The sequence below is a fragment of the Enhydra lutris genome, unplaced genomic scaffold (genome assembly GCF_002288905.1).
Source record: "Enhydra lutris kenyoni isolate GAN:26980312 unplaced genomic scaffold, ASM228890v2 scaffoldscaffold26, whole genome shotgun sequence".
Taxonomy (NCBI): domain Eukaryota; kingdom Metazoa; phylum Chordata; class Mammalia; order Carnivora; family Mustelidae; genus Enhydra; species Enhydra lutris.
Genome location: NW_019154110.1, coordinates 4,821,020 through 4,848,991, shown reverse-complemented (window position 1 = coordinate 4,848,991; position 27,972 = coordinate 4,821,020). Strand labels below are relative to the sequence as shown.

At 47.0% G+C, this 27,972-nt stretch overlaps 2 protein-coding genes across 4 annotated transcripts; both read right to left on the bottom strand.

The window, feature by feature from the left end:
• Nucleotides 1-845: 845 nt before the first annotated feature.
• LOC111151458 (aldolase, fructose-bisphosphate C) lies at nt 846-4,497 on the bottom strand. Its single transcript, XM_022509462.1, has 9 exons — nt 4,374-4,497; nt 3,173-3,294; nt 2,869-3,080; nt 2,689-2,743; nt 2,436-2,596; nt 2,230-2,313; nt 1,832-2,006; nt 1,502-1,701; nt 846-1,352 (listed from the first exon to the last, which is right to left on the bottom strand). Exons 2-9 carry the CDS (start codon nt 3,282-3,284, stop codon nt 1,257-1,259), a joined length of 1,095 nt encoding a protein of 364 aa, XP_022365170.1. The 5' UTR covers nt 3,285-3,294; nt 4,374-4,497; the 3' UTR covers nt 846-1,256.
• Nucleotides 4,498-4,842: 345 nt separating this feature from the next.
• On the bottom strand, nt 4,843-26,587 carry LOC111151457 (sperm-associated antigen 5-like). 3 transcript variants are annotated; one of them, XM_022509460.1, is made up of 24 exons: nt 26,469-26,587; nt 26,087-26,212; nt 19,890-20,977; nt 19,606-19,783; nt 14,342-14,416; nt 13,824-13,916; nt 13,602-13,736; nt 13,389-13,508; nt 13,173-13,265; nt 12,958-13,071; nt 12,502-12,595; nt 12,156-12,303; nt 11,974-12,076; nt 11,651-11,784; nt 11,088-11,226; nt 7,544-7,655; nt 7,345-7,431; nt 6,961-7,081; nt 6,732-6,843; nt 6,261-6,341; nt 5,938-6,093; nt 5,776-5,850; nt 5,565-5,645; nt 4,843-4,893 (listed from the first exon to the last, which is right to left on the bottom strand). In XM_022509460.1, the coding sequence occupies exons 1-24, from the start codon at nt 26,517-26,519 to the stop codon at nt 4,882-4,884; spliced, it is 3,528 nt and encodes a 1,175-aa protein (XP_022365168.1). In that variant the 5' UTR covers nt 26,520-26,587; the 3' UTR covers nt 4,843-4,881. The 3 variants fall into 3 exon arrangements, with proteins under 3 accessions (XP_022365168.1, XP_022365166.1, XP_022365167.1); XM_022509458.1 differs by lacking the exon at nt 4,843-4,893 and adding an exon at nt 5,144-5,334; XM_022509459.1 differs by lacking the exon at nt 4,843-4,893 and adding an exon at nt 5,144-5,334 and having other exon boundaries at nt 13,824-13,913.
• Between the last annotated feature and the right edge of the window lie 1,385 nt (nt 26,588-27,972).

Sequence of the window (27,972 nt, the reverse complement as noted above, 5' to 3'; positions counted from 1 at the left end):
AGACCAGGTGTTTGATGTACCCCCACGTCCCAGCTAAGTGGGCAAAGTTTAGCATGAAACCTCAACAGGTCTACCCTTGCCCAGACCCTCAAATCAGCCTTCTCTGTGTCCTCTTCTATCCCAATGGGAATGGGCAAGAGCCCTTGGCAACCTCCTAGACAGCCTGCTTCATCTGGCGGTCCTGAGACTTGGGGCTTTTCCATGTTGGGCGGGAGCCCAAGTGCCGCTCCTGCAGTGCCCACCCCACAACCCCAGCACAATGTGTCAAGCCCCAGCAGGGTTCAACGCAGAGGACAAGTGAGAGACTCCCATCCCCTTATCTGTTTTGGGCTCTGTGCAAAAGCTGCCTTCAGGGGGCGCCTGGGTGGCTCAGTGGGTTAAAGCCTCTGCCTTCGGCTCAGGTCATGATCCTGGGGTCCTGGGATCAAGCCCCGCATCGGGCTCTCTGCTTCACGGGGAGCCTGCTTCCTCCTCTCTCTCTCTGCATGCCTCTCTGCCTATTTGTGATCTCTGTCTGTCAAATAAATAAATAAAGTCTTTAAAAAAAAAAAAAAGCTGCCTTCAGGAATTGTACAAGTCTCGCCTTCCTCCATCCTTCAGCTGCCCCCTAGTGCCTGAGGCGGCAGTCCCTGAAGAACATGAAGCCCTCCGCACTGCCCACACTGCAGCCATGGACATCACCAGCAAGAGCCTGAGCCGGGACTGGTGACTCCGTGTACCCCTCCCTCATAAACTTAGAACCCAGGAAAACTACCCTCCCCACCTCCACAGGCAGAAGGCCCAGAGACAGTCAGTGGAAATCAGAAACTGAGGTGGGAATTTGATGTGTAAAACAGACAGACAAATTAGCATGGTTTGCTACCATTTATTTGCTTTGTGGTATGTACCCAAGGCATGAGTCACGTCTGGTGTTTTACTTTCTGATCCCAGGAGACAGGGCAGGCAAGGAAAGCCCAAGGAGAAGCTACCACATCATGAGGAAATTGTGGGGGCTGAAGGAGGCAGGGGGAAACCCAGCCATCCTGCTCTGACTTCTAGCAACTTCTCCTGTCTTCAGTCACAAGGGGCGCACTATCTTCCCATCCAATGGTCCCCGGTGCAGCAGTGGGAGAGGGGAGGGGAGGACAAGAAAAGGAAGATGACTCAGTGCTATATGGAGGCATCTCTGCTCTGCATGGCTATTTGGTCCTAGCCGTAACTAGAGGCAAAACAGGGTGCGGGTGGCCAGGCCAAGGGCTGTGGTGTGGAATGCGTACTCAGTAGGCGTGGTTTGCAATGTAGAGGGACTGTGCTGCTGCTCCCCCGTCTTCTCCGCTGCCTTCATACTTGCCCTGGGCTGCAAGCCCATTCACCTGCAAAAGGGTGCGGGGTAGGAGGGAGGTGGAGTAAGCGGGCTGACACTGCCCACAGGTGCCAAACCCTGCCCAGCCTCTAGTCTGTGGGTGCTGCCCTCCCACCTAACCATACCCCTCTCCCACAACCACCATCTCTAGCTCCCTACCTCAGCCCGCTTGATGAACTCCTCAGTGGCAGCCCCAGCATTGTCTTGTTGCCCTCTCCAGGCATTGAGGGCAGAGGCCTGAAGGGCACGCCCATAGGAAAAGGTGAGGGCCCAGGGCCGAGGAAGGGGACAGCGGTTGATAGCATTGAGGTTGAGCGATGCCTCCTCTTCACTCTGACCCCCAGATAGGAAAGTCACTCCTAGGGTAGAGAAGAGAGGACAAACTGGTTGGTCAAGCCCCTATTTTTCCAGGGCACGGGACCCATGAAGGCCACAAGAACCTGAGAATGGGTCTTAGGGACAGGAGCAAGTTAGGAAGCAGGGTAGTACCTGGGACAGCTGGGGGCACAGTGCGACGCAGGGCAGTGACAGTTGCCATGGCGATCTCCTCTGGGCTATATTTAATGGGACAGGCATGGCCAGGGGTCACCATGTTGGGCTTGAGCAGGGTCCCCTCCAGGTACACGTGATGGTCACTCAGGGCCTTGTACACAGCAGCCAAGACCTGGAGATCAGAGGAGGCTTACTAAGGTTCTGGTGGCCCCTTTTTTAGGGGAAGGTGGGCATGACTGTGAGGGTCAGTATAGGCTCAAACTCGCAGGTGTGTTCTGGGACAGTGTAAAGAGTGCTTGGGGTGAGTGCCTGCATCTGAGCCAGGGACTATGGGGAACAGGCTCCCCCGTCAGGCCACCCTTGCACTATGTGTCTGTGTGCGGCTGTGGACTCACCTTCTCGGTAACATACTGACAACGTTTGAGGTCGTGGTCTCCATCTGGCAGGATTTCAGGCTCCACAATAGGCACAATGCCATTCTGCAGGTAAGAGCAGAGTAGCTTGGGCGGGGCAGCAGGTGGGAGGGGAAGAAACCCTTGTACCCCTCTCCCCACTAGGCACAGGGCACCCACCTAAGCCCCTTACACACACACACACATACCTGCTGGCAGATGCTGGCGTAGCGGGCCAGCACGTTGGCATTTTCTAGAATGGCAAGTGCTGAGGGTGTGCGCTCACTGATTTTCAGCACGCAACGCCACTTGGCAAAGTCGGCGCCATCCTTCTTGTATTGGGCACAGCGTTCCGAGAGCCCATCCAGCCCTGCAGGCATAGTGCCAGCCTCATCACTCTACCCTTCTTTGCCAGCATCAACCATCCAACAACCCTGTGGTGTTCACCCACCCATCCTGTACCTTGAGTGGTGGTTTCTCCGTCAGTCCCTGCTAGAGGCACTACGCCCTTGTCAACCTGTAGGGGAAACACACAGGCAGAGGGCTGAACCCCGGCAGGATTCCCCTTGTCAACACACACACACACACACATATCTATTTCCATTTCCATGTTCGGCCCCCATCAAGGGCCAGTGGCTGCACCTTGATCCCCACGACAATGCCTTTATCCTGAATGGTACGAACGAAGGGAACACCATTATCGTCTTTCTGGTAGAGCGTCTCATGGAAGAAGATGACCCCGCCGATGCACTTCTTCACACGGTCATCAGCACTGAACAGGACCTGGCGGTACAACCGGCGGTTTTCCTCTGTGTTCTCCACACCAATTTGGCTCAGCCGCTTGGCCATGCTGCCTGGAGGCGAAAAAAAGAGGGGTAGCCAGCTCATTCCCAGGGCTCTCTGGCCATCTCTACCCCACCCCACCTAGCCACAGGTCCCCACCTACCTACAGACTCATCTGCGGCCAGAATGCCTTTGCCTGGGGCCACAATCCTGAGCGCAATGTCAGACAACTCCTTTTTCTGCTCAGCAGAAAGGGCTGGGTATGAGTGGGGCATGGTGACAGCTCTGTGGAGTAGAGACAAGATATAAAAGCTGGATCCGACCTACGACTTCCTCTGCTTCCTCTCCTGGCCACATGGGGGCCAAATGGCCTCCCCCATCTCCCAACAAGCATAGAGCTAGGAACAAGGCCGTAGTCCTTGGCGTGGGTCCTGGGCAACACAGTGGCACCAATCCCTCTGACAGCTAGCAGGCTTAGGGCCCCAGTTCCCACATCTCCTTTTGTCCCTGGTGGGCACCCTTCCCAGCCCTGGGGAAAGATGCAGGGTGGGGGTGGGTAGGTGAACTGCCCGAAGCTACAGGTCTTCTTGTGAAACTACTGCCCAAACAAAGATCCAGTCCTTTCACTGAATCTGGCCCCTTCAGGTAGGACATAAGCCCTGGCCCTTGCAACTTCCATTTTATCATCTTCGGCAAGACCCCTAGGAAAAGCATACTTACTTCCAAGGCTTCAGAATGAAGCAAAAGTACCTATCATCCTCTTCCCTTGGGTTCTGGAGGAAAAGTGGGTGACAAGTGGGGAGCCGGAGTGGCACACACAACTGCCATAGGCTTCTGTAACCTCTTCTTTTCCATACCCCAAATCTGACTGCCTTTGTAACCAGATGGGAGCAAAGGACCAGGGTTGAAAGGAGTGAGCAAAGGGCCTGAGAAAAGGAGGATGGAGCGGGGAGATCTGTGGGGAGGTGACAGGGAGACAGGCTAACTAGCCAAGGGAAAGACCTAAACCAGTGGGAGAGAGTAGGCAAGACAACTGGACCAGGAACTTAGCCTAGAAGAGGGAGTAGGCTGAGATGAAAATGGGATGGTTGGGAGAGGCTGACCCCCAGGAAAAATTCTGTAGGCAGAGGAAGACTTGGGATTAGAAAAGCTGAGGTCCGGGCATGAGAGCTAAGAGGAAGGGGTCCTGTGGGAGAGGCTGAACCATAGGGTTTCCGAGTGGACAGAAAGGAGAGAGGATTAAGAAGAGAACCGAGAAGGCACATCCAAGGACCCCCGGGGAGTAGGGCAAGGGTGATAGAGGGAAGAGTCAGGGAGAGGAAGGAGAGATGCTGAGCAGCTCTTGCCTCGCCGGATTACCTCACCTGTGTGCAGCAGCAAGGTGCGCAGCGAGTTAGCGGCGACAGCCACAGGAAGGGTGCGGATTCAATTCCGCAACAGCTGCGCCTGAAGCTCAGGCTCCTGTAAATGAGGCTGCGGACGCCGCAGAGCTACGTGACTCCCCCGAGGGGAGGGCACATCCCCGCCTTGGCCACGCCCCCTCCCCGGACTGGTAACCCGACAGAGCCACGCCCACTGAGGCGGGGCCACGAGGTGGAGTGACTACCCCGCAGGCTTCTAGGAGGCTGTCGTCCCACTCCCACCTCCCTACCACTGGGGTCCCCGGAGGCAAGAACTGGCCTTGCCCTCATTTCTGCCACAATCGCTTTTACCATGTGCCGGGCACTGGGCTGGATGCAGGAGACTGAGCCTGGTCTGATGAAGGAGAGTCACCTAAGTAGTTGCAACTGGTGGGGTAAGGAGAGGCACGAGCAAAGTGTGGTAGTCCAGGGCAGAGAGTAGGAATGAGTTTCTCTGTCCTCACCCTCTTATTTAGGACCTAGCCTAGAGGGGGGATGGAGAAGGTAAGAGAATGAATCCTTGTCTGTCCCACCCCCAGGCTAAGAGCCAGGGAACAAGCAGTCCAGTGCCCAGAGTGTTTGAGGAAGCAAGAGAAGGGAGGAGGAGCTTTTGGCTCTGGATGCAGGGGGAGGGTGCTATGGAGGGAGCCCAGGCAGGAGAGCCAACAAGGTTCTCTAACCTCATCCATCCCCCACACCCAAAACACAGGATTCAGTGAACTTGAAGAAATACATTAAATATATTTTATTTAAATAACATTAAACACAGCTAGCTCTTTGTCCGTTGGTCCTGGTGTTGGGGGTAAGGGAGTACTGCAGGTAAAGGGTGAAACAGATTCCAGCTTTTAGTTTCTTAGCTCAGAAATTCCAGCAATCCCTGTAGCTCCTTGCAACCCCTCACAACCTCTGGGATGGACTGCAGAGTCTGGGAAGAGGCATAAAATGCAGCTTAGGGTCACAAGTCCAAGGCTCCCAGCCCCAGGAAGCACCAACTGGGTCAGAGGGGAGAAGGCAGAAGCCACAGAGAAGCCTGCAACAGTGAGTCAGGCCCAGGGCTCAGCACAGGCTGGGAACCACAGAGATGCTCCTGAGTACTTCCTGGGGCCAAGCCCTATGCCAGGTGCCTTAGCTACATCAACTCCCTCCCTCCTTTACCTCATAAATATGCTGAACAATGTCATCTAGTTTCTTTAACTCCTTGTCAGAGCGCCGAAGATTCTCCTCTAGTATGTTTCTCTAGAAAACAGACAGGATGCATTAAGTCCTACACTCAAAAGAACAGCATAGCTTGTGGGGCAAGGAAAATACTGCAGAGCACTTGCTAGTAGTAGTGGGAAATGGCCCTGAATGGCATGGGAATTCTTACGTGGCTCTGGAACTTGACCATGAGTTTTGCCTTCTCATTTTTCATCTCCAGGAACATCACCCTCAATTTGTCCACCTGTAGGTATATCCAGATCAGTAGAGGCACAGCCTAGGGTTCCCGCCAGCTGCCCAGCTCCTCTGCTAACTCTGAGTCACCTCTCACCTCTTGGGAGAGCCACACTTTCTCCTGGATCCAGTTAGTAGCCATAGGCTGACAGTCGGGGTTCAGCTGACCTGCTAGAGTCTCTTGGAGCACCTTAGTTTCTGTCTCCGCACGCCGAAGTGAGCGGGTGAGCTGGGTCACCTCCTCTCTAAGGCTCTGGGGACGAGAATGGAGAGATGTCCAGTAGCCCTCAAAGGGCCTCTCTACCCTTATTATCCCATGTGGTGAACAAGGGAAGAACAGGGATCCATTTCCCACCGAATCTGAGATTCTAGCCCTGAGGGACACAGAAGGCAGAGGGCCAGGCATCATACTGAACGTACTATGAGCTCGCCGCTCCTGTCTATCTGCTCTAGGATCTTCTCGTTCTGCTGTTGTATCACTTCCTGGAGCTCCTTTTCATTCTGTGAGGGAAAGGGAGGTAAGAAGCACTGAGAGAGCTGGCTTCTTAGCAGCCCTTGCCAGGAGATAGGATTTAGTGTCTGACCCCTATCCAGCTCCAATAACACCAATTGATAACACTCCCAATTCTTCCTCTAGGGCTACATCAGGCAAGGCATTTTTCAGTGTTGAGAGAGTTCTGCCAGAGTTCCTGACTTCTAGGTCATCCTGGGAGATGGGTCAGCCCATTGCTAATTCCCAAACGTGTGAAATGTCTGACCCCAGGAAGGGCAAAACTAGGGCAAGGATTGGAAAATCCCCACCACCCAGATTCCTGGAGAGACCATTGCTCCCAATGGGCCAGTAGAGCTGCCCCAGTTCTTCATCGCCCCACTTCTAGGCCCCTCCTTCACCTTGTAGCGCAAGCACAAGGCCTGGTTCAGCTTCTCTATGTCTGCCTCCTTTGCCTTCTGGGCTTCCTGATGCTGTTCTTCCTGGGCCTGTAGCCTCGCCTGCAGATCACAACTAGGGGAGGGACAAATTCAGCATTATTTCTGTCCTCCCAGGTGCTGGCTGGGCCCTGGACATAAGGAGCTGTCTCACATGACCTGCCCCCTCTGATCAAGACCACGCTCCACTCACATCTTTCGCTGCCGAGTCCTGACAGCTTCCTCTTTAGATTCTTGCAGCAGGGAACATAGGCTTTGAAGCTCCAGAGTCATTGCACCCATTTCTGCCAGGCTCTTCTCCATGCCTGGGATCTCTGAAAGAGCAAGTGCTAGCTGGAAGCAGAGCCCTTGGGCTCTGGAAGGAAGAAGTGTGGGTAGTCATCACCACCACAACTCTTATCCATGTTCCCCACCCATAGGATTTGAATTTCCAGAACACTGCAGATCCCAAAAGGCAGAAATAAAATGAGTCCATGTAAAATTGAGGTTTTTAGAGCAAATTACTTCTCACTGTTTTACTCTTTATCATGAGTACCAGATCTAGAAATGAGGCAGGATCCCTGGAGCCCATCCTAACCTGTAGGCTGAAGGGAAACCATTGATGCTACTCGGGTGAAAGCACTCTTGTCACTTCCAAGCAAGGGCACAGGAGATGCTTCTGGCTCTGAAACAAAAACCAACCAAGGTAGAGGGCCCCTCTGGTGACCCAGTAAAGGTCTGCCATAACAGAAGCCAGGACCACAACTCTCCCACCCTTAAATCCCAGGGCCTTTAACCTTCATCCGCCATTGCTGTCAAGACATTTCCCAAGAAGGCGCTGTCAGTAGGCGAAGGGCATTCCTGGGCAGGAGCACAGGCTGTGCTTACCATGGGGGTCTCTGGTTCAGCCTAAGGGTAGAGGAGAAACATGGTCAGTGGCTCTTCAGGCTTAGGGATCTCTTGAACTTCCAGGTACCGAGCAGCCACCTCCTCTGGAATGCTGTTCCATCTACTCTTTTTTTTTCTCTATCAGCACCTTCTCAATAGCTCCTTTCCCAGAATTTAATTCTCTCAAAAAAAAAAAAAAAAAAAAAAAAAAAAAAACAATTAAACACAAAAACCTTCTTAACTTAAATCCCATTTTTAAGCTGCCTTTTCTCTTTCCCCTCCCATCAAGAAAAAGATAAAGAAGCCTATATTTCCCGCCTAAAATTATCACATCTAGTGACTCCCTACCCCACTACACTCAGTCTTCTTCCTCACCATTCCACCAAAACTTGTTTGGTTCACTAAGGACATCCTTACTTTCAAATTCCACAGACATGTTTCAGCTCTTGTTTTACCTGACCTATTTCATAATCGATCACCATGTTCTTCTTTTAGAAACTTCCTTTTCTTGGGGCGCCTGGGTGGCTCAGTGGGTTAAAGCCTCTGCCTTCAGCCCAGGTCATGATCCCAGGGTCCTGGGATCAAGCCCCACATTGGGCTTTCTGCTCAGCAGGGAGCCTGCTTCCTCCCCACACCCTCTGCCTGCCTCTCTGCCTACTTGTGATCTCTGTCAAATTAAAAAAAAAAAAAAAAATCTAAAAAAAAAAAAAAAAGAAACTTCCTTTTCTCAGCTTCTGGGACATGACTCTCTCCTTCATACACACGCCTCATAACTTTCTGACTATTTCTTCTCTTTATCCACAGGTTGTTCCTTAAACTGTTGGACTCCTTTTGGTTCATCCTTGGCCTTCTTTATACTCTAATCCATTCCCTAGGCCTCGCCTTGGGGAACTCCACAAAAACAGCTACTACTACGTGGATGAACTTTGTCTCTCTCAAGTAGATTATTTTCCCAATCTCCAGACCCAAAAGCCTGTGAAAAATCTACCAGAACGCTCCATAGTCTACCTGAAATTTAGTTTACATAAGGCTGACCTCACCATTTTCCCTGTCCCATCCCACCAAAAATCTGTTCCTCCTCCAGTTTATGATCCTAGGGCCGGGGGATTGGGAGGGCAGCAAATGACAGCCTGTGGTTCAGATCTGGCCTGCCACCTGTCTTGGTAAATAAGCTTTATTGAAATACAGCCATACATTTATTTACACACTATCTATGGCTGCTTTTGAGCTACAAAGGCAGAGTTGAGTAGTTAAGAGAGTGACAACATGGCCAAAAAGACGAAAGTACAATATTGTACTTTATGGGAAAAGTGTGCCACCCCCAGTTCTAGAAGGTATCATCATCTTTCCAGCAATTTAGAGATGACCCTTCACTCTTCCACATTACTCCTACACCAAATTGGTCACCAGGTTCTATTACTTCTATTTTCTAAATATGTATTCAATTCATCCAGTCCACCCTTTCCTTTCTAACCCTTCTATAATCGCCATTAGTTCAAGCCTCCAGGCCTCTTGTCTACTTCTCTAGTCTTGTCTCGTCATTCTTTTTTTTTTAAGATTTTATTTATTTCTTTGACAGAGACAGATCAGAAGTAGGCAGAGAGGAAGGCAGAGAGAGGAGGAAGCAGGCTCCCCGCTGAGCAGAGAGCCCAATGCGGGACTCAATCCCAGGACCCCTAGATCATGACCCGAGCCAAAGGCAGAGGCTTTAACCCACTGAGCCACCCAGGCGCCCCTCTCCTTGTCATTCTTGCCCCATATAGCTTCTATACTGAAAAGCTACTTCCCAGACTCCAAACCTGCCAAATTCCATATGAGCAGGGCCTTGTCTTGTTCACCTGTGGCCCCAGCACCTAACCCAGGTCATGTTACAAGGCAGACACTACAAGAAGAGTACACACAGTGCCTCTCTGACTTTCATAGTCAGAAGGGCACTCTCTTGACTTTGCCTAGTAGGCCTTCCTACATAACCCTGCCCCTGCCCCACCCCCACCTTCCAAACCTCAAGACTCTGCCCAAGGATCACCTGCTCTGAGAAGACATGCTAACTCTCAAAGGTATAACTGCTGCTTCCTCCATGAAGACCTCTATCATGATCCCAAGTCAAGATGTCAAGGTTACACCTGTCTTCCCTGCAACACTGTAGATTCTTTCACATTTTCTGTGCTCAGCACACACTAGGGTCAGATCATAAGCACTTCCAAATTTCAGGATCCTGGTTGTACCTTTCAATGTTGAATAAGCTAATTAACTATTCTGAAAGATATCAACAATTTATTGTGTGGTGTGCACTGTGGGAAAGGCAAAGAAGAAAGGCTAAATTTCTGGGTTTTTTTGGTTTTTTTTTTTAAGATTTTATTTATTTGACAAAGAGAGCAAGTTCATAAGTAGGCAGACGGTGTGGGGTGGGGGGAAGCAGGCTCTCTGCTTAGCAGAGAGCCTGATGCGGGGCTCGATCCCAGGACCCTGAGATCATGACCAAAGACAGAGGCTTAATCCACTGAGCCACACAGATGCCCCCTTTTTTTTTTTTTTTTTTTTATTTATTTGAGAGAGAGAGAAAGAGAGAGGACGAGTGAGTGCAGGGGGAGGGCCAGAGTGAGAGGGAGAGAGAGAAAATCTCCAGCAGACTCCACACTGAGTGTGGAGCCCAGCTTGGGGCTTGATCTCATGATCCTGAGATCATGACCTGAGCTGAAATCTAGTGGGATGCTTAACCAACCGAATCACACAGGTGTCCCATCTGCTTTCTTTAAACATCATAATCTAGATGAAGAGAACAGACATCTGAGGGAAACTAATGCAAGTGCAAAAGGAGAGTAAGTTCATGAAGAATACAGCAGATCACTGAGTCCATGTGATTCTGGAACATTTGAAAGAAGTTGAAATAAGGAGGATAAAGAAAGGAAAAGGTATTTCTAGTTTGAAGACAGAGGAAAATGGGCATGGTAACAGCCCAAGTCTGGGTATGATTAGAGACGGGGCATGTATGATTAGAGACGGGGCATGTATGATTAGAGACATGTGGTATACAGGCAGTCTAGTTGGAGTAAAGTGTTCATAATAGGCAGGAAACAGATGAAAAAAAGGATGACAGGATGAAGTCCTGTAGGTGACTGAAAGTCAGTGAAGGTCAGAGATGGAAGAAGAGTAGCGTTTTAGGAAGACCATTCTGTATGATAAAGATACAACTGGAAAAACTCTCATCAACTAGGAATAGAGGAGAACTTCCTCAACCTACAAAAGCCTGCAGCTAACATCATACTTAAGATCAGGTATGAGGCAAGGATGTCCCCTTTTACCCCTCCCTTTCCATGTAGTGGTGGAAGTTCTAGCTAATGAAGTAGGACAAGAAAAGGAAATAAAAAATCTACAGACTGGGAAGGAAGGAATAAAATTGTCTTTGGTTGAAGATATGATTGGAACGGAAGAGAAGGAATCCCTGGATCCTACCTTCTCCTTTAGTTTTGCCTGTAAGAAGAGGGTGAGTCTCCGTAGTTGCTCAGTCAGCACCCCTAGCTCTTGGGAATACTGGCGGGTCTTCTCCAGGTGTTGTTCCTGGTTCTCTGCTATGGTGCTAGCCAGGTTAGCCCTGAAATCAGGAAGGAATAGAGAAAACAGCCGAAGATCAGGCAACCTTCTCTGAACTCTTCTCCCAAATCCCCGCACAGAGCTTCATTCAAAAAGGAAACATGGGGTGCCTGGGTGACTCAGTCAGTTGGGTGTCTGACTCTTGATTTCAGCTCAGGTCATGATCTCAGAGTCCTGGGATCCAGCCCGGCCTCAGCCTTTGCACTCAGTGTGGGGTCTGCTGTCCCTCCCTCTAGTTCTCCCCCTTCTCATACTCTCATTCTCTCTCTCTCTTTCGAATGAATAAATAACATCTTTAAAAAAAAAAGAGGAAAACAAGAGGTTCTTGGATCATGTCACAGTCTCCTTGGAGACTGCAGTTTCCGAAGTGCTCCGAGGAAGCATAAACACTTAGTAGGTGAAGCACAGAAAGGTAGAAATCTTACTTCAGGTTCTCCACAGTGTCCTTGAGGTCCTCACACTGCAGGCTGCGCTCCCGGAGTGCTTCCAGCGTGGTTTTCAACTGACACTCCACCTGGCCCAGCTCTAGGTGAGCAACCTGATTCTCTTGGTCTGCAAACTGGGGACACAGGAAAAGGAAGGAAGGCAAGGGGCGAGAGAGGGAGGGGGTGAAAATGAGCTAAGTGGGAAATTTCAGAGCCCTGGGAACAGAGGCTCTTCCTGGTCCCCAGCCTCAAACGTCACCAGCACAGCATCAGGTAAGAGGCACACTGCTCCCGGCTCCCCTGCCCCCAGCCATGTTCCTCACCTCCAGGGTCTCCTTCAGGTCTTGGACCTCCTTGGCCAAGACGGCCTGTTGCTGCTGCAGCTCTGCCTGCGTGTGTTTTAGTGCTGCCGCTTCCTTTTGCCATCTGCCAGAGACCTTCTGTTAGATCCCAGCCATCCTACACCCTGGGTGCCGACTGCCACCACAACCCGATAGTGACTCACTGAGTAGCCTGCTCCTCATTGCTCTGGGTCAGCTGGCAGAGCAACTCATCCTTCATGGCCAGGTCCTGGGTACAATGGGCATGCTGACTCTGTAGCTCTTTTAGCTGACTCTCCATGCTGGCCAGACTCTGCAGCTGAGCCCGGAGATCTAAACCAAAAGTATCCTAATGACACCATGTAGTCATCAGGCCAAAACCTCTCTATTCTTCTGCTCTGAAAAAAATGCTCCACAGCACTTCCTTGCTCTACTGCCACACGCCAGGCTTCAGCAGGGCACAGGGCTTGTTCATGTATGTATGTGTACATACACACACACACATACACACACACAAACACACACCCCTACCTGTTGCTAGACGACTATTTTCCAACTCCAGTTGTTCTATTAGGCCTTTGCAGTCCTCTAAATGGGTAGTAGCTTGTTCCAGCTCCCTGGAAACCTAAGAAAAGATAGATTTTTCTCCTATGGTTCTTCCTGAATCAGGAATCCTAGGACTAAGCCCAGCTTCTCTTTCTGGACAGAACAGCAAAGCACCTTGCTCCTGGGCAGCAACACTGCAGAAATAAGGTTCCCAGTAAAAAGGAGAAAGAGGAGAAAAGTAGCTGAAGAAGGTACTAAAGAGAAAAGGAAAAAACTGGGCCCAAAGCCATCTACAGTGAAAGGACCTGGCTGGTCTCCAAACCCAGAGGAGAAAAAGGACACAACCAGGGAAAGAGGCTAATGATACCACTCATTAGAAAGGCCTTCTACAGAGGAGGAGGAGGAAACCAGGCCTAAGAAGTCCCCACTTCTGGTTTGTACCTGCTGCTTTTCCTCAATTGCAGCATCACGTTCCTGCAGGGTCTGCCGGCTCTTGGCTTTGAGTTTCTCTGTGAGTTGTTGAGACCGGCTCAGCAAGGCTGTCCATGTTACATACTAGCAGGGGAAGCAAGCAGGTCAGGAGAGCACATTCGAGGCAGGGCTCCTAACAGGGTGGGCTGGGAGTAAAGGGTGATATAATGGCCCCAAATACTCACATCCAACTGCATGGATATCCAGTCCTGTTGTAGGTTTGAAGTCAGACTCACCGTCTGCTGAGCCACCTCTTCCTGCTCAGCATGAAGCCCAACCTACACAAGAAGGATTGCCTACAGAGATGGCCCCTTCCCTCTGGATACAACAGAGTGCGGGGATATGGCCATCCTCCCGGTGTGTCAGCTTAGATCCCAGGGAAGAAAATGCCTTCAAATTACCAGCTGGGCCTGGGTCTCCTTCAAAAGGCCTCTGAAGTCCCCGGTGGATGCCAGGTCCTGTTCCAGCTGGCTGATGCGCTGGCTGGCATGTGCACAGAAAGCCTCTAGCACAGCCTCAGCCTGTTGAGGGAAGAGGGAAAGTAACTCTGTGTTCCTGCAGGAACCCTGAAGAAGAGACCTCCCACATCCAGGAACAAAGGCCTGGCACCTTACCGCGTCCTTGCCTCTAAGGGCCATTTCCTCTTTGTGTTTTGCCTCCTCCCTTTCTGCTTTGAGGCTCTGGAGCCTTGCCTTCAACTTCTTCAACACGTCACAACAGCAGGAGACCAGGGTTTCTGCATGCCGAGACTACAAGATAAGAATCAGACACCGCGTTCGGTTCCTTTTTTTGGACTTTCAGTCTCACTGGAGTGCCTTCACCTTCGTGCTGCTTACCTCCTGACTCACGGCAATTTTATCTTTCTCTAAGTGCAACAGAGATAGATGAAGCAAGGATATCAGCTCTTTAGAAGCCAGCACCCACGACTGCTGTAAAGGGAAAGGTGGTTAGGTTAGACCAGAGACCAAATAAAGTCACTAAGCTGGAACTAATAACCAAGGGCACTGGGAGGGGAAACAACTGACCCCAGTTTCAAGCTCCCAGTAGGAAGATAATCACCATCTGCTAACCACCCAGGACTCTCCATTCTTTTTTTTTTTTTTTTTTTAAGATTTTATTTATTTATTTGAGAGAGAGAGATCACAAGTAGGCAGAGAGGCAGGCAGAGAAAGAGAGAGGGAAGCAGGCTTCCCGCCGAGCAGAGAGCCCGATGCGGGGCTCGATCCCAGGACCCTGGGATCATGACCTGAGCTGAAGGCAGCGGCCCAACCCACTGAGCCACCCAGGTGCCCCAAGACTCATTCTTGATCGTCACAGGACACCCAGAGATGGTAAAAAGGCAATCAGTACTTACCATGACATTCCTGGCCTGCTGCAGAGCCTGTCCGATCTCTTGGCTCTCCTGAAGATGCTGAGGCTTCTTACTTATCTAGTCAGAGAAACAAAAGTGTGCCCTTTGCAGAGGCAACATGCCCCACCAGCGCCACATTCCCGCTCCCATCTGCCAAGATCCAGGAGCCTCTCCTAAGAAAAGCAGGAGCAAGGCTCACAGCTCGAGGAAGCTGAGTCAGAAAAAAATCCAGAGGTACATAAAAAATTCCTTTTCAAAATAACCTTTTTTCTAACTATAAGGATGACATGTGTTTAAAGGTTTATAAAAGTTTGGAAATATAGAGTGAATAAAATGGAAAAAGAAGCCATTAATAATTTCACCATCTGGAGCAATGATTCTTTTTTTTTTTTTAAGATGTAATTTATTTATTTGAGAGACAGCAAGCATTAAGTGGGGAGAGGGACAGAGGGAGAAGGACAGGGCCAAGCAGACTCCCTGCTGACCTCGGATCCAGACCCAGACTCTATCCCAGGACCCTGAGATCATGATCTGAGCAGAAATCAAGAGTTGGCCACTTAACCAATTGACCCGCCCAAGGACCCCTAGAGCAATGATTCTTAACCAACAGTATAGCAACTACCCTGAAAGATTTCACTATAACTCCACACCAGAGATTTTCTGGCTATAGGGATTTGCTGTAACTGAGGAGTATATTATTTCCCTCAGGTGTCAGGGAGATTACTGATTTAGAAAGAAACTACCATATTTAGGGGGCCTGGGTGGCTCAGGTCATAATCCCGGGGTCCTGGGATCGAGCCCTGCATCGGGCTCTCCCTGCTCTGCCTGCCACTCCCCTTGCTTGTGCTCTATCAAATAAATAAAATCTTGAAAAAAGAAACTACCTTATTCAATAAATTCTAAGATGATTATCTTTTTATACAATAGTGCCACTGAAATTGGGATGCATCTGAATATGCACAACTAAGATTATAACATAAATAAACGTGGGGGCCTGGTTCTATTACTTAATTTCATTATATTAATGTTATTTAACCCTGAGTTTATATTCACTCTCTTCACTGAAATAGCCTGAGACTGGAACATCTGCTTTAGGGGGACCTATCAAAGTAGAGTACACTCATTTTTAACTTCCACTGATACCTTACCTCACCTCGAAGCCTTTCAGAAATTATCTAAACTCTGATTTCCTTTCTTTTTTTTAATTTCCTTTCTTTAAAAGCCATGATTTATGTTATACTTCCTTTCCATGTTATTAAAAACTCTTCATAAGCATACTTTAAAATTATGTTGCGGGGCGCCTGGGTGGTTGTTGGTTGGTTAAGCATTTGCCTTTGGCTTAGGTCATGATCTCCAGGTCCTGAAATCTAGCATCCGCTCCCCGCTCAGCAGGGAGTCTGCTTCTCTCTCTCTCCCTCAGCCCCTCCCCACTGCTCATTCTCTCTCTCTCTCTCAAATAAACATCTTTAAATAAATAAATAAATAAAATTACATTGCAGAATATCCCATCTTATGATGTACCACTATTTTTCATTTCATTTTTTCATCATTTCGAAAAAAGCTACTGTCTTTATGCAGCATTTTTTTTTTTTTAACTCTTAGGATACATCCCTAGAAGTGGAACTACTGGGTCAAAAAGTCTGAATTGCTTTAACGGTCTTAAACTACTTTCAAAAAAGGTTGAACCAATTTATACACCCTACCGACAATGGGACAATACTTACCAGTATTATCTATTTTATTTTTTGCCATTTTGTGAGACGAAAATAGTTTTAATTTCATTTAATTTCATTGTTTTAATTTGTAATTCTCTTAATTTCTAGTAACCTTCTCAAATATTTCTTAGTCATTTTTCTCATTCTCTGTCTATGCGTTATCTTAGTGCAGATAAAAATTAGTATGCTGTGTAGAGTGGAAAAGTATGATCTTGAGACAGCAGAGCCATACAAAGACTCAGGTTCTGAGAGAAAAGCCCAGAAATGTCATTACTGCTGAAAGGCAGCCATCATCTGAGACAAAACCTGTGGGAGCAGCAGTGCTGAGTCATGATGTTACAGCAGTCTGGATTTAAGGGGACAGAGCTTGTGGCATTCGCTGCTCGCCTCCCCTGCAGAGCGGCCATTATTCCCCACCACATCGTGTGTGGTAAGGCCCACAGCACTCTGTGAGCCCCGGGCAGGGCACGCATGCTCCTCAGAGCGGGGCAGTCAGGCAAGTGATGAGATTAGTGTGAAGGAGGCAGCCAAGCGGGAAGGACAGGACACTGCAATAGGGAATAGGGAATGGCGGCAGGTGCTGTCACTGCCTCTCTTTGGCTCTGGCTCAGTGGCCTCCAAAGGGATTTGGCAAGCTTCAGGGAAAGAGAGGGGAAAGAGGTCAGGATTTTGGCAGAAGGTAAAGTTGAGGATATTTTCAACCCCAGGTCTCTGGGCATTTGGAGTCCAGCTCTTCTTAGCAGCAGCTACCCGTTATCTCAAAGGACACAAGACTGAGGCACTCAATTCCTTCCCTGGACACCATTCCCTTCCTTTCTCAACCTGTGCTGTCACAACCAGAATCCTCTAGAATAGTGGTCTTTGAACTGTTTTCCTCTCATATCTCACAGAATAACCTTGAAAGACTACTCTTGAAAGAGTACTCTTAAGTTTAAAATGTTATAAAGGCTGTAATTTTAACCATGTTATAAATATTGATAGTTTGAGGGGTGCCTGGGGGGCCCAGTGGGTTAAAGCCTCTGCCTTAGGCTCAGGTCATGGTCTCAGGGTCCTGGGATCAAGCCCTGCATCGGGTTCTCTGCTCAGTGGGGAACCTACTTCCTCCTCTCTCTCTGCCTGCCTCTCTGACTACTTGTAATCTCTATCAAATAAATAAATAAAATCTTTAAAAAAATATATTGATAGTTTGAGGGGTGCCTGGGTGGCTTAGTTAGGTAAGCTTCTGCCTTCGGCTGGGGTCAGGATCACAGGGTCCTGGGACTGAGCCCCACATCAGGCTCCGTGCTCAGCATGTTCTCTCGCTCATTCTCTCTCAAATAAATAAATAAATAAAATCTTAAATAAATAAATAAATAAATAAATATTGGTAGTTTGGAATAAAACTGTTAAATCACTCTTCAATATATCCAATGGTATAAATACTACACATACCATAATAATTTAATACCTATTTGACACCATTAAAAAATGGATAAACAGGGGCCCCTAGGTGGCTCAGCTGGTTAAGTGTCTGCCTTTGGCTCAGGTCATGATCCCAGGGTCTTGGGATTGAGCCCTGCATCAGGCTCCCTGCTCAGCAGGAGCCTGTTTCTCCCTCTCCCTCTGCTCCCCTGTTCCTGCTTTCTCGTTCACTCTCTATCTCAAATAGTTAAATAAAATATATATTTTTTAAAATGCATAAACAGGGGCGCCTGGGTGGCTCAGTGGGTTAAAGCCTCTGCCTTCAGCTCAGGTCATGATCCCAGGGTCCTGGGATCGAGCCCCGCATCTGGCTCTCTGCTCAGCAGGGAGCCTGCTTCCTCCTCTCTCTGCCTGCCTCTCTGCCTACTTGTGATCTCTCTCTGTGTGTCAAATAAATAAATAAAAAATCTTTTAAAAAAATGCATAAACAGGGGCCGCTGGGTAGCTCAGCCAGTTAAGCATCCCACTCTTGATTTTGGCTCAGGTCATGATCTCACGGTCCTGGGATCAAGCCCCACATGGGGCTCTGCAATCAGTAGGGTGTTCACACGAGGATCCTCTCTCTCCCTTTCTTTCTTTCTTTCTGCCCCTGCCCCCAAGCACATGTACACTCTCTCTCAAATAAATAAATCTTTTTCAAAAATGCACACACAAGCTCTTCTTAAAGGTCAGAAATTTAAAAACATAATAATAATAATGAAAATAGATTTAAAAATTAAAAAAATTTAAAATAAAATAAATTTTAAAAATAAAATAATTTTTTTTAAAGATTTTTATTTATTCATTTGACAGAGAGAGACACAGCAAGAGAGGGAACACAAGCAGCGGGAGTGAGAGAGGGAGAAGCAGGCTTCCCGCCAAGCAGGGAGCCTGATGCGGGGCTCGATCCCAGGACCCTGGGATCAGGACCTGAGCCGAAGGCAAACACCCAACTGACTGAGCCACCCAGGGGCCCCCAAAATAAAATAAATTTAAAAGAAAAAAAGATCAGAAATTTGGGGGCCCCTGGGTGGCTCAGTTGATTAAGCATCTGACTCTTGATTTCAACTCAGGTCATGATTTCAGGGTGGTGAGATCAAGCCCTGCGTTGGGCTTTACTCTCAGTGGGGAGTCTGCTTCTCTCCTTCTCGCTCTCCCTCTGCCTCTGCATGCATGCACATTCTCCCTCTCAACTAAATAAATCTTTAAAAAGAGTCAGAAATTTTTTATCATCCCTTTTCTTCCTTGAACCTTGTATTTTTACGCTCAGAATTTTATCCTCATGTAATATATTTTAAGTCTATAATATATTAAGTCTATTATTAATCAATATCTCTGCAACAACAGAAGTCCATTTAACCCAGTAACATTTTATTGGGAATAATCTATTAATAAAAAGGACAGCAATTCCCTCCCCTTATTAACTCATGTGTCTGTGGATTACTATAATTCCTACACTAAGACATGCCTCAGCAACAATTCTATGCTGATTTTCCTTTCTTCTAGATGTAAGAACTGAGAATCTGCTTCACATAAGTAATGAGAATAAGTAGGAATGGAGGAAGAAAAGACCCAATTCTAGGCGCTCCTTTGGAGAAACATGCCAAAAATCTCAATAGTGAACTTCGGTCAAAATTTTTAATAATCCACATGATGTGTTACATTACCATTGCAGCCATTTGCTTTCTCAGCATGTACACAAAGATTTTCTATTGTCCTTTGATTGCTATTCCTTGACAATGTAAGATTCAGGATAGGTCGTGAATATGCTGCTCTTTAGTAAAGTAGGAAAGGGCCATTGAGAATGGGGAAGTAGGAAAGAAAAAAATTAGTTAAGAATACATGTGTGGTGAGTCACAGACCTGTACCCCTGGGGCTAATAATACATTATATGTTAATAAAAAATTAAAATTAAAAAAAAAAAAAGAGTACATGTGAAAGATGAACATCTAGAAACTGATTCCTTTAAAACTTTCCTTGCTTATATTCCCTTGGAAAATGACGATGTATCCCAGGGGTATAGTGAGTACCCACAGCTCTAAGGGATTTTCCAGATCCTCAGCTTTTATACATATTTTAAAGAAGAAGGCCCACTGGGAGGAACCTTCTTACCCCACTGGGAGATGTGTCAGTCTGTGTGCTGTTGTCCCGAACCTCTGAGTGAGGGACAGTCAGCTGGCTCTTCCAGTCCCGCAGCTGGCGGGAGAGAACCTCCAGGAGGATGAGAGAGTTCAGCAGGTTATCTTCTAGGTCATGTCGAGATAAGGCAGTTAGATCCGGAGGACGGTTGCTGCAGCAAGAAAAGAACATGAGGAGAAGAAAGAAAGGGTGAGGGGAGGGGAGCAGCAGGTCCTGGGTAATGGAGCCCAGGGGCACAAAGATACAGGGACACTTACCCCCATAGGAGGTGCTCTGTCTCAGAAGTACCATCCTTGATATCCGCTGGGCCTGTCTGTGAGGTGTTTGTACTCTTTTCCTGTGCTGCTGGGGGAGTAAACCAAGTCCCCACCGAGCAAGTAGGGAAAGGGGTAGTACTAATCGCAGCATCCCGAAGCACAGAGGGAAGGGATAAGCTCTGGTGGAGATTTTCCAGCATAATCGAAGTATTTACATCTTTTTCCAGCCAGGCCAGTGGGGACATCCAAGGCCCTGTATCAGAGATGAGAACCCTACCAGCATCTTCTACTGCTGGGTCTGGAGCTGCCTGAGATTCCATCTCTCCTGGATTTGGAGTTAGGCATGTGGATGGAGTATCTCCCATATTTGAGACAAGTGCTTGATCTCCTAACTCAACCTTCTCAGGGAGTGTGGGAAAGCTAAGTTCTCTTTCCTCTACAGATCTGTGCTCTTCAATTTCCTCCCCTGGGTCCACATGACTGGCAGGGAAATCTGCTAAGGCAGTTGAAGGGGAGATCCAGAGCATGGAGGAAGGCAAGAAGATATTACTTTCCGAAGGGACTAAGTCCTCAACCACAGCCTCAGTCCTACCACCCCTGAGGCTTTCTTTGGAGCAGTGTGGCTGTTGCTCTGAACAGGGATTTGGTAGACACTCCAAGATATGGGATGGAGGATACGGAAATGTAGGTTTATCAGGCATAGCAGGAACAACTTCTGAAAAGCTGTCCTCTTTGCAGGCTGCCACCCCTTCTCTTAGCAGATCTCCTGGCCTCAGAGGCTCATCTGGAAAGATGCTGTTTGTCTCTGTCATAGTATCTAAATGAGCTTCAAGTGTAACGTCTTGCTGTTGTCTCACTGGAGAGGGTACAAGGACCATGGTTTTAACCACATTGTCCAGTGGATCTACAGCTTCCTCAGATATTTTGGGAGTAGAGTTGGTTTGGGGATTCAGATCTAGGGGCTGCTCAACTGATTCATGCTGACAAGGATCTTTTAGCCACTTTGAGGGATGGGTGAACTGTTCTGAAGGGGAATCAGTCCTCTTGGCATTGATAAAATTGGGTGGAGATGTGGTGTTGCTGACTTCCTGCCAAAGAAAACAAAAGGAGGTGACCAAGGCAGTCAATTCAGGTTCCCAACATATAATTATGGGTACAGAATATTGTCTGAACTCAAAGGAAGAGTTTTCATTACCTCTGTGTAGGTAAAATTTGGCTAAGTCTTGCTGCTCACTAAAGAAACCCTAAACTAAACCCTGACTAAAGCTGGGAAACCAACTTAGATCTTTGCAAGTGAACAAGCCTACAATATAAACAAGGCTGAGATAATCTATCTATATCCTGGGGAGATGGTAGCTTGAATGTGACCCACTTGTCTCCAATCCTAACTCCAACCCACTTTTAGAGGAATGGGTAGGAAGGATCTCTAGGTAAGCTCTGCCAGACTCTAGAGTTGCTCCAAGATTTTCCCTCTTCTGGGATAGATGAGAAATTGGGGACCAGAGTTAGTGTACTGTCTTGCTGGGGACCACAGAAATCTATGGACCCTAGGAAAAAGGGCAACGTCAACCTGAAGTAGTGACCTAGTCTCCTTGGCCTCAAGAGCTGAGAGTGTCCTGAAACACATGGGATGAACCCATTTAACCCTTGGGATTTTTAGAGCTCTAACCTTTACAGCAGAGGAAAATGAAGAGCAGAGACTTCCTCCTGGTGCCTTATAAAGGACTGATAACCCCCCACATGCTGGTTCACAGCAACAAAGACTACTGCGCCTTCTACCACCTGCAGGGTTGCTGGTCCTGAGACTCAATGAACAAGAAAAGGAAAATATGACTGTACTTAAATGGATCTAATAGCCACAGAAAGGACAAATCCTAAGATAGTTAGAAAAAGTAGACCCTAACAAAACAGCTGATAGAAGAAACAGATGACAATGGAAGAAGATTTGAGTACAACAACACACATATACAAAGACCTTCTGGAAATAGTAAAAAGTACTTTTAAACAAAAAATTCAGCAAACTGAATTAAAAGAGAATAGTACAATACACACACACAAAGCCCTTATGGAAATAATAAATATTACTTTAAATTAAAAAATTCAATAAAATGAATTGAAAGACAATGATCAGAGTAGAGGTTGGAATTACTGGCCTGGATCAAGTGGAAAAGTATCTTAAAGCAAAGACAAAAATACAAAGAAATATAAACCTTAGGGAAGACCTAAAAGAACTGGAAGATAAATCCAGTAAATCTAACATGTGAAGAAAATAGTTCCATGAAGAAATTAACAAATTTTATAATTAACAATATTTGATTATTAACAAATCAACAAATATTATAATTAACAAATATTATAAGAAAGTTTCTCCAAGGGGCACCTGGGTGGCTCAGTGGGTTAAAGCCTCTGCTTTCGGCTCAGGTCATGATCCCAGGGTCCTGGGATTGAGCCCCACATCGGGCTCTCTGCTCAGCGGGGAGCCTGCTTCCTCCTCCCTCTCTGCCTGCTTCTCTGCCTACTTGTGATCTCTCTCTCTATCAAATAAATAAATAAAATCTTTAAAAAAAAAAAAAAAAAAAGAAAGAAAGTTTCTCCAAGGTAAAGAAAGACCAGAGTTTGCATATTGAAATGGCTTACCAAGTTCCAAGCAAGACTGTTAAGAAAAAATAAAATTACTGAAGTATATAAGGAAGATAAAACTATTTCAGAAGCTTGAGATAGAAAGACCAATTATTTACCCCCAAAAAACCCCAAAAAACAAAAAACCAGACTTACATGAAATCTCTCATTTACATCAGTGGATAAAACTTTAAAACATAAGGTTAAGCTAAAAAGGGCTTCTGATATTCTGGCACTTTGCTGACCGAGTGTTGATTACAATGACAGGTGCTTCATACAAATTTGTTAAGTTGTATATTTTATGTACTTTCACACATTTTATTTCAGTTTTTTTTTTTTTAAGATTTTATTTATTTACTTATTTGTCAGAGAGAGAGAGCACAAGCAGGGAGAGTGACAGGCAGAGGCAGAGAGAGAAGCAGCCTCCTAGCTTAGCAAGGATCCAAGGACCCCGGGATCATGACCCGAGCCAAAGGCAGTGGCTTAACGGACTGAGCCACCCAGGCATCTCTTTATTTCAGTTTTTTGTTGTTTTTTTTTTCAGTTTTTAAAAGTTTTTCTTTCAAAGTGCTTTAAAGGAAAAGTAGAAAATAAAGTGATGACAAAGAGACATGAGATAAAAGCAAACAAAGAGAGCAAAGACAGCAATATTAGTAAGGTTAGAGCACTATCGTAATAAAACATAAATGAAGATATGAAATAAAAAACATAAATCAGTATGCAAAAGATAGCTCAGAAACTAAATAAACAAACCAAAGACTCAGAGATGTAAACGTGCACTTACAGTTTTTGCTGTGTTTATCAAGTTCCTATTCATTTTTTTTTAAAAATCACTTATGGAAAAAATATTTGAAAATCTTAAAACTGGTAATATATAATATATAAAGAACTCTTACAATTCAACAACCACAACACAATAACCCAATTTAAAAATGGGCAAAAAGGGGCTCCTGGGTGGCTCAGTGGGTTAAGCCTCTGCCTTCAGCTCAGGTCATAGTCTCAGGGTCCTGGGATCGAGCCCCACATCAGGCTCTCTGCTCAGTGGGGAGCCTGCTTCCCCCTCTCTCTCTGCCCGCCTCTCTGCCTACTTGTGATCTGTCAAATAAATAAAATCTTTTTTAAAAATGGGCAAAAAATTGGGGTGCCTGGGTGGCTCAGTTGGTTAATCGACTGCCTTAGGCTCAGGTCATGATCCTGGAGTCCTAGGATCGAGTCCCACAGGGAACCTGCTTCTCCCTCTGATCCTTCCCCCTTCTCATGCTCTCTCTCTCATTCTCTTTCAAGTAAATAAACAAAATCTTTAAAAAAAAAATGGACAAAAAACTTGAAAATAGACATTTCTTGATGTAATACATACAAATGACCAACAAGTACATGAAAAGATCCTCAACATCACTAATCATTAAGGAAATGCAAATAAAAACCACAATGATATAACACCTCACACCCATTAAAATGGCCACTATAAAAAACAAAACAAAAAGTACCAAGTGTTGGTGAGGATGTAGAAAATTACTTTAAGGATTTATTTATTTATTTGAGAGAGAGAGACAGAGAGAGAGCACAAGTACACACATAGGAGAGCAGGGAAAGGGAGGCAGGTACTCTTTTTCTAACCTAGACTGTACTAATATGGTAAATTACAATTAAATAAAACCAAAATTTATTTTATTTTTAATTTAAAAAAATTTTATTTTATTTTATTTATTTATTTGACAGAGACAGACACAGTGAGAGAGAGCATGCAAGTATGGGGAGCGGGGGAGTTGGTGGGAGAGGGAGAAGCAGGCTTTCTGATGTGCAGGGAGCCCAATGTAGGGCTTGCTCCCAGGACCCTGGGATCCTGACCTGAGCCAAAGGCATCCACTTAAATGACTGAACCACCCAGGCTCCCCTAAAAGTCAAAATTTAGGTCCTCAGTCATAATAACTACCTTTCAAGTGCTCAAAAGCTACAAAACTCATGGCCACCATACTGGACAACACATATTATCAAACATTTCCTTCAACCCAGAAAGTTTTGGGTGTTTTTTTGTTGTTGTTGTTTTTTGTTTTTTTCTTTAAAGATTTATTTATTTATTTGAGAGAGAGAGAGAGAGAATGAGGGTGAGCGAGCAGAGGGAGGGGCAGGAGAGGGAGAGGGGAAGCAGACTGCAGAGCCAACATGGGGCTCAATCTCATGATCCTGAGAGGACAACCTGAGCTGAAACCAAGAGTCAGATGCTCAAATGACAACCCCCCCACCAGAAAGTTCTACTGGCCAGTAAGTGTTAAAACAGTGTTTTTAAGAAAGGCCGCTACCTTTATACATATGTTATTTAGGAAGTCTCTGTTTTTACATATTCTTCTTTCCTCCTCTAACCTATTTAATTTATATTGTATCTCAAAAATAATTCAGACTCCAAAGGAGCAGCGGAATGGCTTAGTGGGTGGAGCATGCAACTCTTGAACTTGGGGTCCTGAATTCAAGCCCCACTTTGGGTATGGAGCCTACTAAAGAAAAAATAAAAATAACTAAAAATAGGGACACTTGGGTGGCTCAGTCTGTTTATCGGCTGCCTTCGGCTCAGGTCGTGATCCCAGAGTCCTGGGATCGAGTTTCCCATTGGGCTCCTTGCTCAGCAGGAAGCCTGCTTCTCTCTCTGCCTCTGCCTGCCACTCTGCCTGCTTGTGCTCTCTCTCTGACAAATGAGTAAATTAAAAATATATTTTAAAAAATCAACTAAAAATAAAAATGTTACAAATAATTTAGTCTGCATGAAAAAGGGCAGATAGAGGTTAATGAGATACCAAATCATAGAAAAGAAAAAGGAAGCAAATCTTCCTATTTCAAGGAGTAACAGTAGCTATATCTGATGATCAAATTTGACCCTGAGCTCTCTAGAAGCCAAAGCAAGAGGGAAAATACGGTAGACTACCTAGTTCTCCTTATCAGAAAGAAAGAGAAGAGGATAGCAATTTCTTCAGGAAGACAAGTATCCCAGGCAGTTAAGTTCTAAAAGAAATTTCTTTAAGGAATTTTATAGAGGGGTCAATCTCCTTCCTTGGCAAGTTTTTACAACAACTGAAAAGCAGTTTCCACGTGCTACTTCTCTCAAGACTTTTGAAAAAAGTACAACTCAGTGAGGGCAATTCTACATGGGGTTAGTTTAAAAGAAGTCTTGTCCAGGTACCCTGCCTTCTAGTGGGGTAACTTGATCCCAGGAAGAGTTCTGGCAACCTCTTGGAATGAACGTGGGTATTGCCTCACTGTGGCAGCTGACTGATCTCTGCGTGTGAGCCCACATTAGCGGGAGAACCACTAATCAAAGTGATAGTGTTTCTCAGTAGTTTGGTAAGGGTTTAACGGGGGAGGAGGTGATAAAAACTAACAGCTAAATAGAGGTCTGGGTTCCCCGTGGATTTCCTTTAACCACCCTAGGGCACCTCTCTGTTGGCCTGAATAGCTGTAAATGGATGTCACTAAGGCAGCAGACTTCATTATCCTTATTAATTACGTTCCAGCCTTGGCCCTCTGTTCCTCTGAGCTCTCGACCTCGGCGAAGAGCCCAGTCGAGAAGCCAGCCAGGCGAATCTCACCTGCAATCCCAGCTTGCACAGTGATGAGGTCGGCGAGTAGCCTATCGGGGGCCCTTTTCCAGAGTTGGTGAGGGCACCGGGCTGCAGGAGAAGTTCTCGGAGAGGAGTTCTCATAGCTGGTTTTCCCTGAGAAAGCAGAGTGTGAGAAAGCCTGGGCTGGGCCAGGCCGGCCCCTCTTCCCTTTCTAAGAAGCTCCTGGGGCAATAGAAGAGTAGACTTCCACCGCAGCCGCGCCTAAGCGGCAGGACCGGTAATAGACCACACACACACACACCCTTCCCCAGGTTCCCCTCGACCCAGCTTTCCGGGACACTCGGCGCTGCGGCGTCCCGCCCCAAAGCCCCGACCCAGCTCTCTCCGTCCCTGAGGTTCTCTTGCTCACCGGTTGGGGCGAAGGCGACAGGCTAACGTTCAGTTTTTTCACCCGCCACATTTTCACCACAGAACGCGCAGCGATCACCTCCCAGACCCAAAAGCAGACGCCATGTTCACCCGCCGTCTTTATTTGAAACTGCGCCGCGTCTCTCGATTGGCTGCGAGGGCCTAGGTGTCGGCCTAGCGGTCCGCAGCAGGCTCGAGCCGGGCGGAGGAGGCGGGGCTTAATATGGCCCCGCCCCGCCACCCACCCACGGGCTCGTGGGCACCACGCGCAGTCTTTAAGGACCGGAGTCTTCACCACCTGCGCAGGAGGGGGTTGGAGGTTTGGAAGTCCCCGGGGTCCGAGGCCGGTTTTGTGGTCTCACCTCGGGGCGGGTACCCAGATAGCTGGAGAGTCAAAGAATCTGTCCCTCCCGCTTCCAGTGGACCTCCTCACACCCTGTCCGAAAAGTGTCTCGGTCGCCGGCCACAGGTGTCTCCCCAGGTTTGCCTTAGTTACCTGGCGCCTCAGCCTTGACGGGGAAGTGCGGGCCGGGGAGCGCGGAAGGGAGAGGGGAGTGGAGCCTTCTGTAACGAGGCCTGGTGGGTCCGCGCACGTGGGCCCTACGTCGGGGGTGGCCTGAGCTAGAATTTAGCCTCTTCGGAATTTCTCGTGTTTTCCTGGGACTTACACATATCCTGCTACAAGTTTACGGGAACAACAGCTAACCAGTATTGAACATTTATTCTGTACCTGGCACTGTTCCAGATGCTTTATCTATATTAACTCCTCTAATCCTCCTAAGGACCTGTGAAGTAAGTGATGTAAATATCACCCTTTTGCAGACGAGAAACTGAGTCCTAATGAAATTGGCCCTGGTAGTAAATGAGAGTCGAGATTTCAACCCACACCACCAACTAACGACAGGACTGTATTCTGTGGGCCTGAATCGCCTCCATGGGAAGTCTAGCTATTAAAGGTGGACCTGATTTTTGGAAACAGCCTAATGGTAAGTATTGAGTTCATGATAATGTGTGTTCATTGCAACACTCACTGTACCTTATTTATACTCTGAGGTGTTAATGAATTTGGAAAAGGAAATCAGCCAAAGAGGAGGAATTATAAATTTGTCATGAACTATAGGGCTTTCAGGTGATGAGCTCCTGTTCAACCCTGGGGTCTGATACTATAGCCACTAGCCACATGGAATTACTGAGCACTTCAGCTGTGGCTAATCCCAATTGAGATATATTATAGGTGTAAAACACAAGCTGGGTTTCGAAGACTTTGTATGGAAAAGAGAATATAAAATATTTTTAAAATATTGATTACATGTTGAAATTGTATTTTAGGTATATTAGGTTAAGTAAAATACATTAAAATTAATTTCACCTGTTTCTTTTTACCTTTGTAATGTGGCTACTAGCAAATTTAAAATGACTTATGGGGCTTACACTGTACTTCTATGGGACAGCACTGCTCTTGAAACGTAACAGTTCTAGCCTGCAGGCACTTATGGATAACAGTT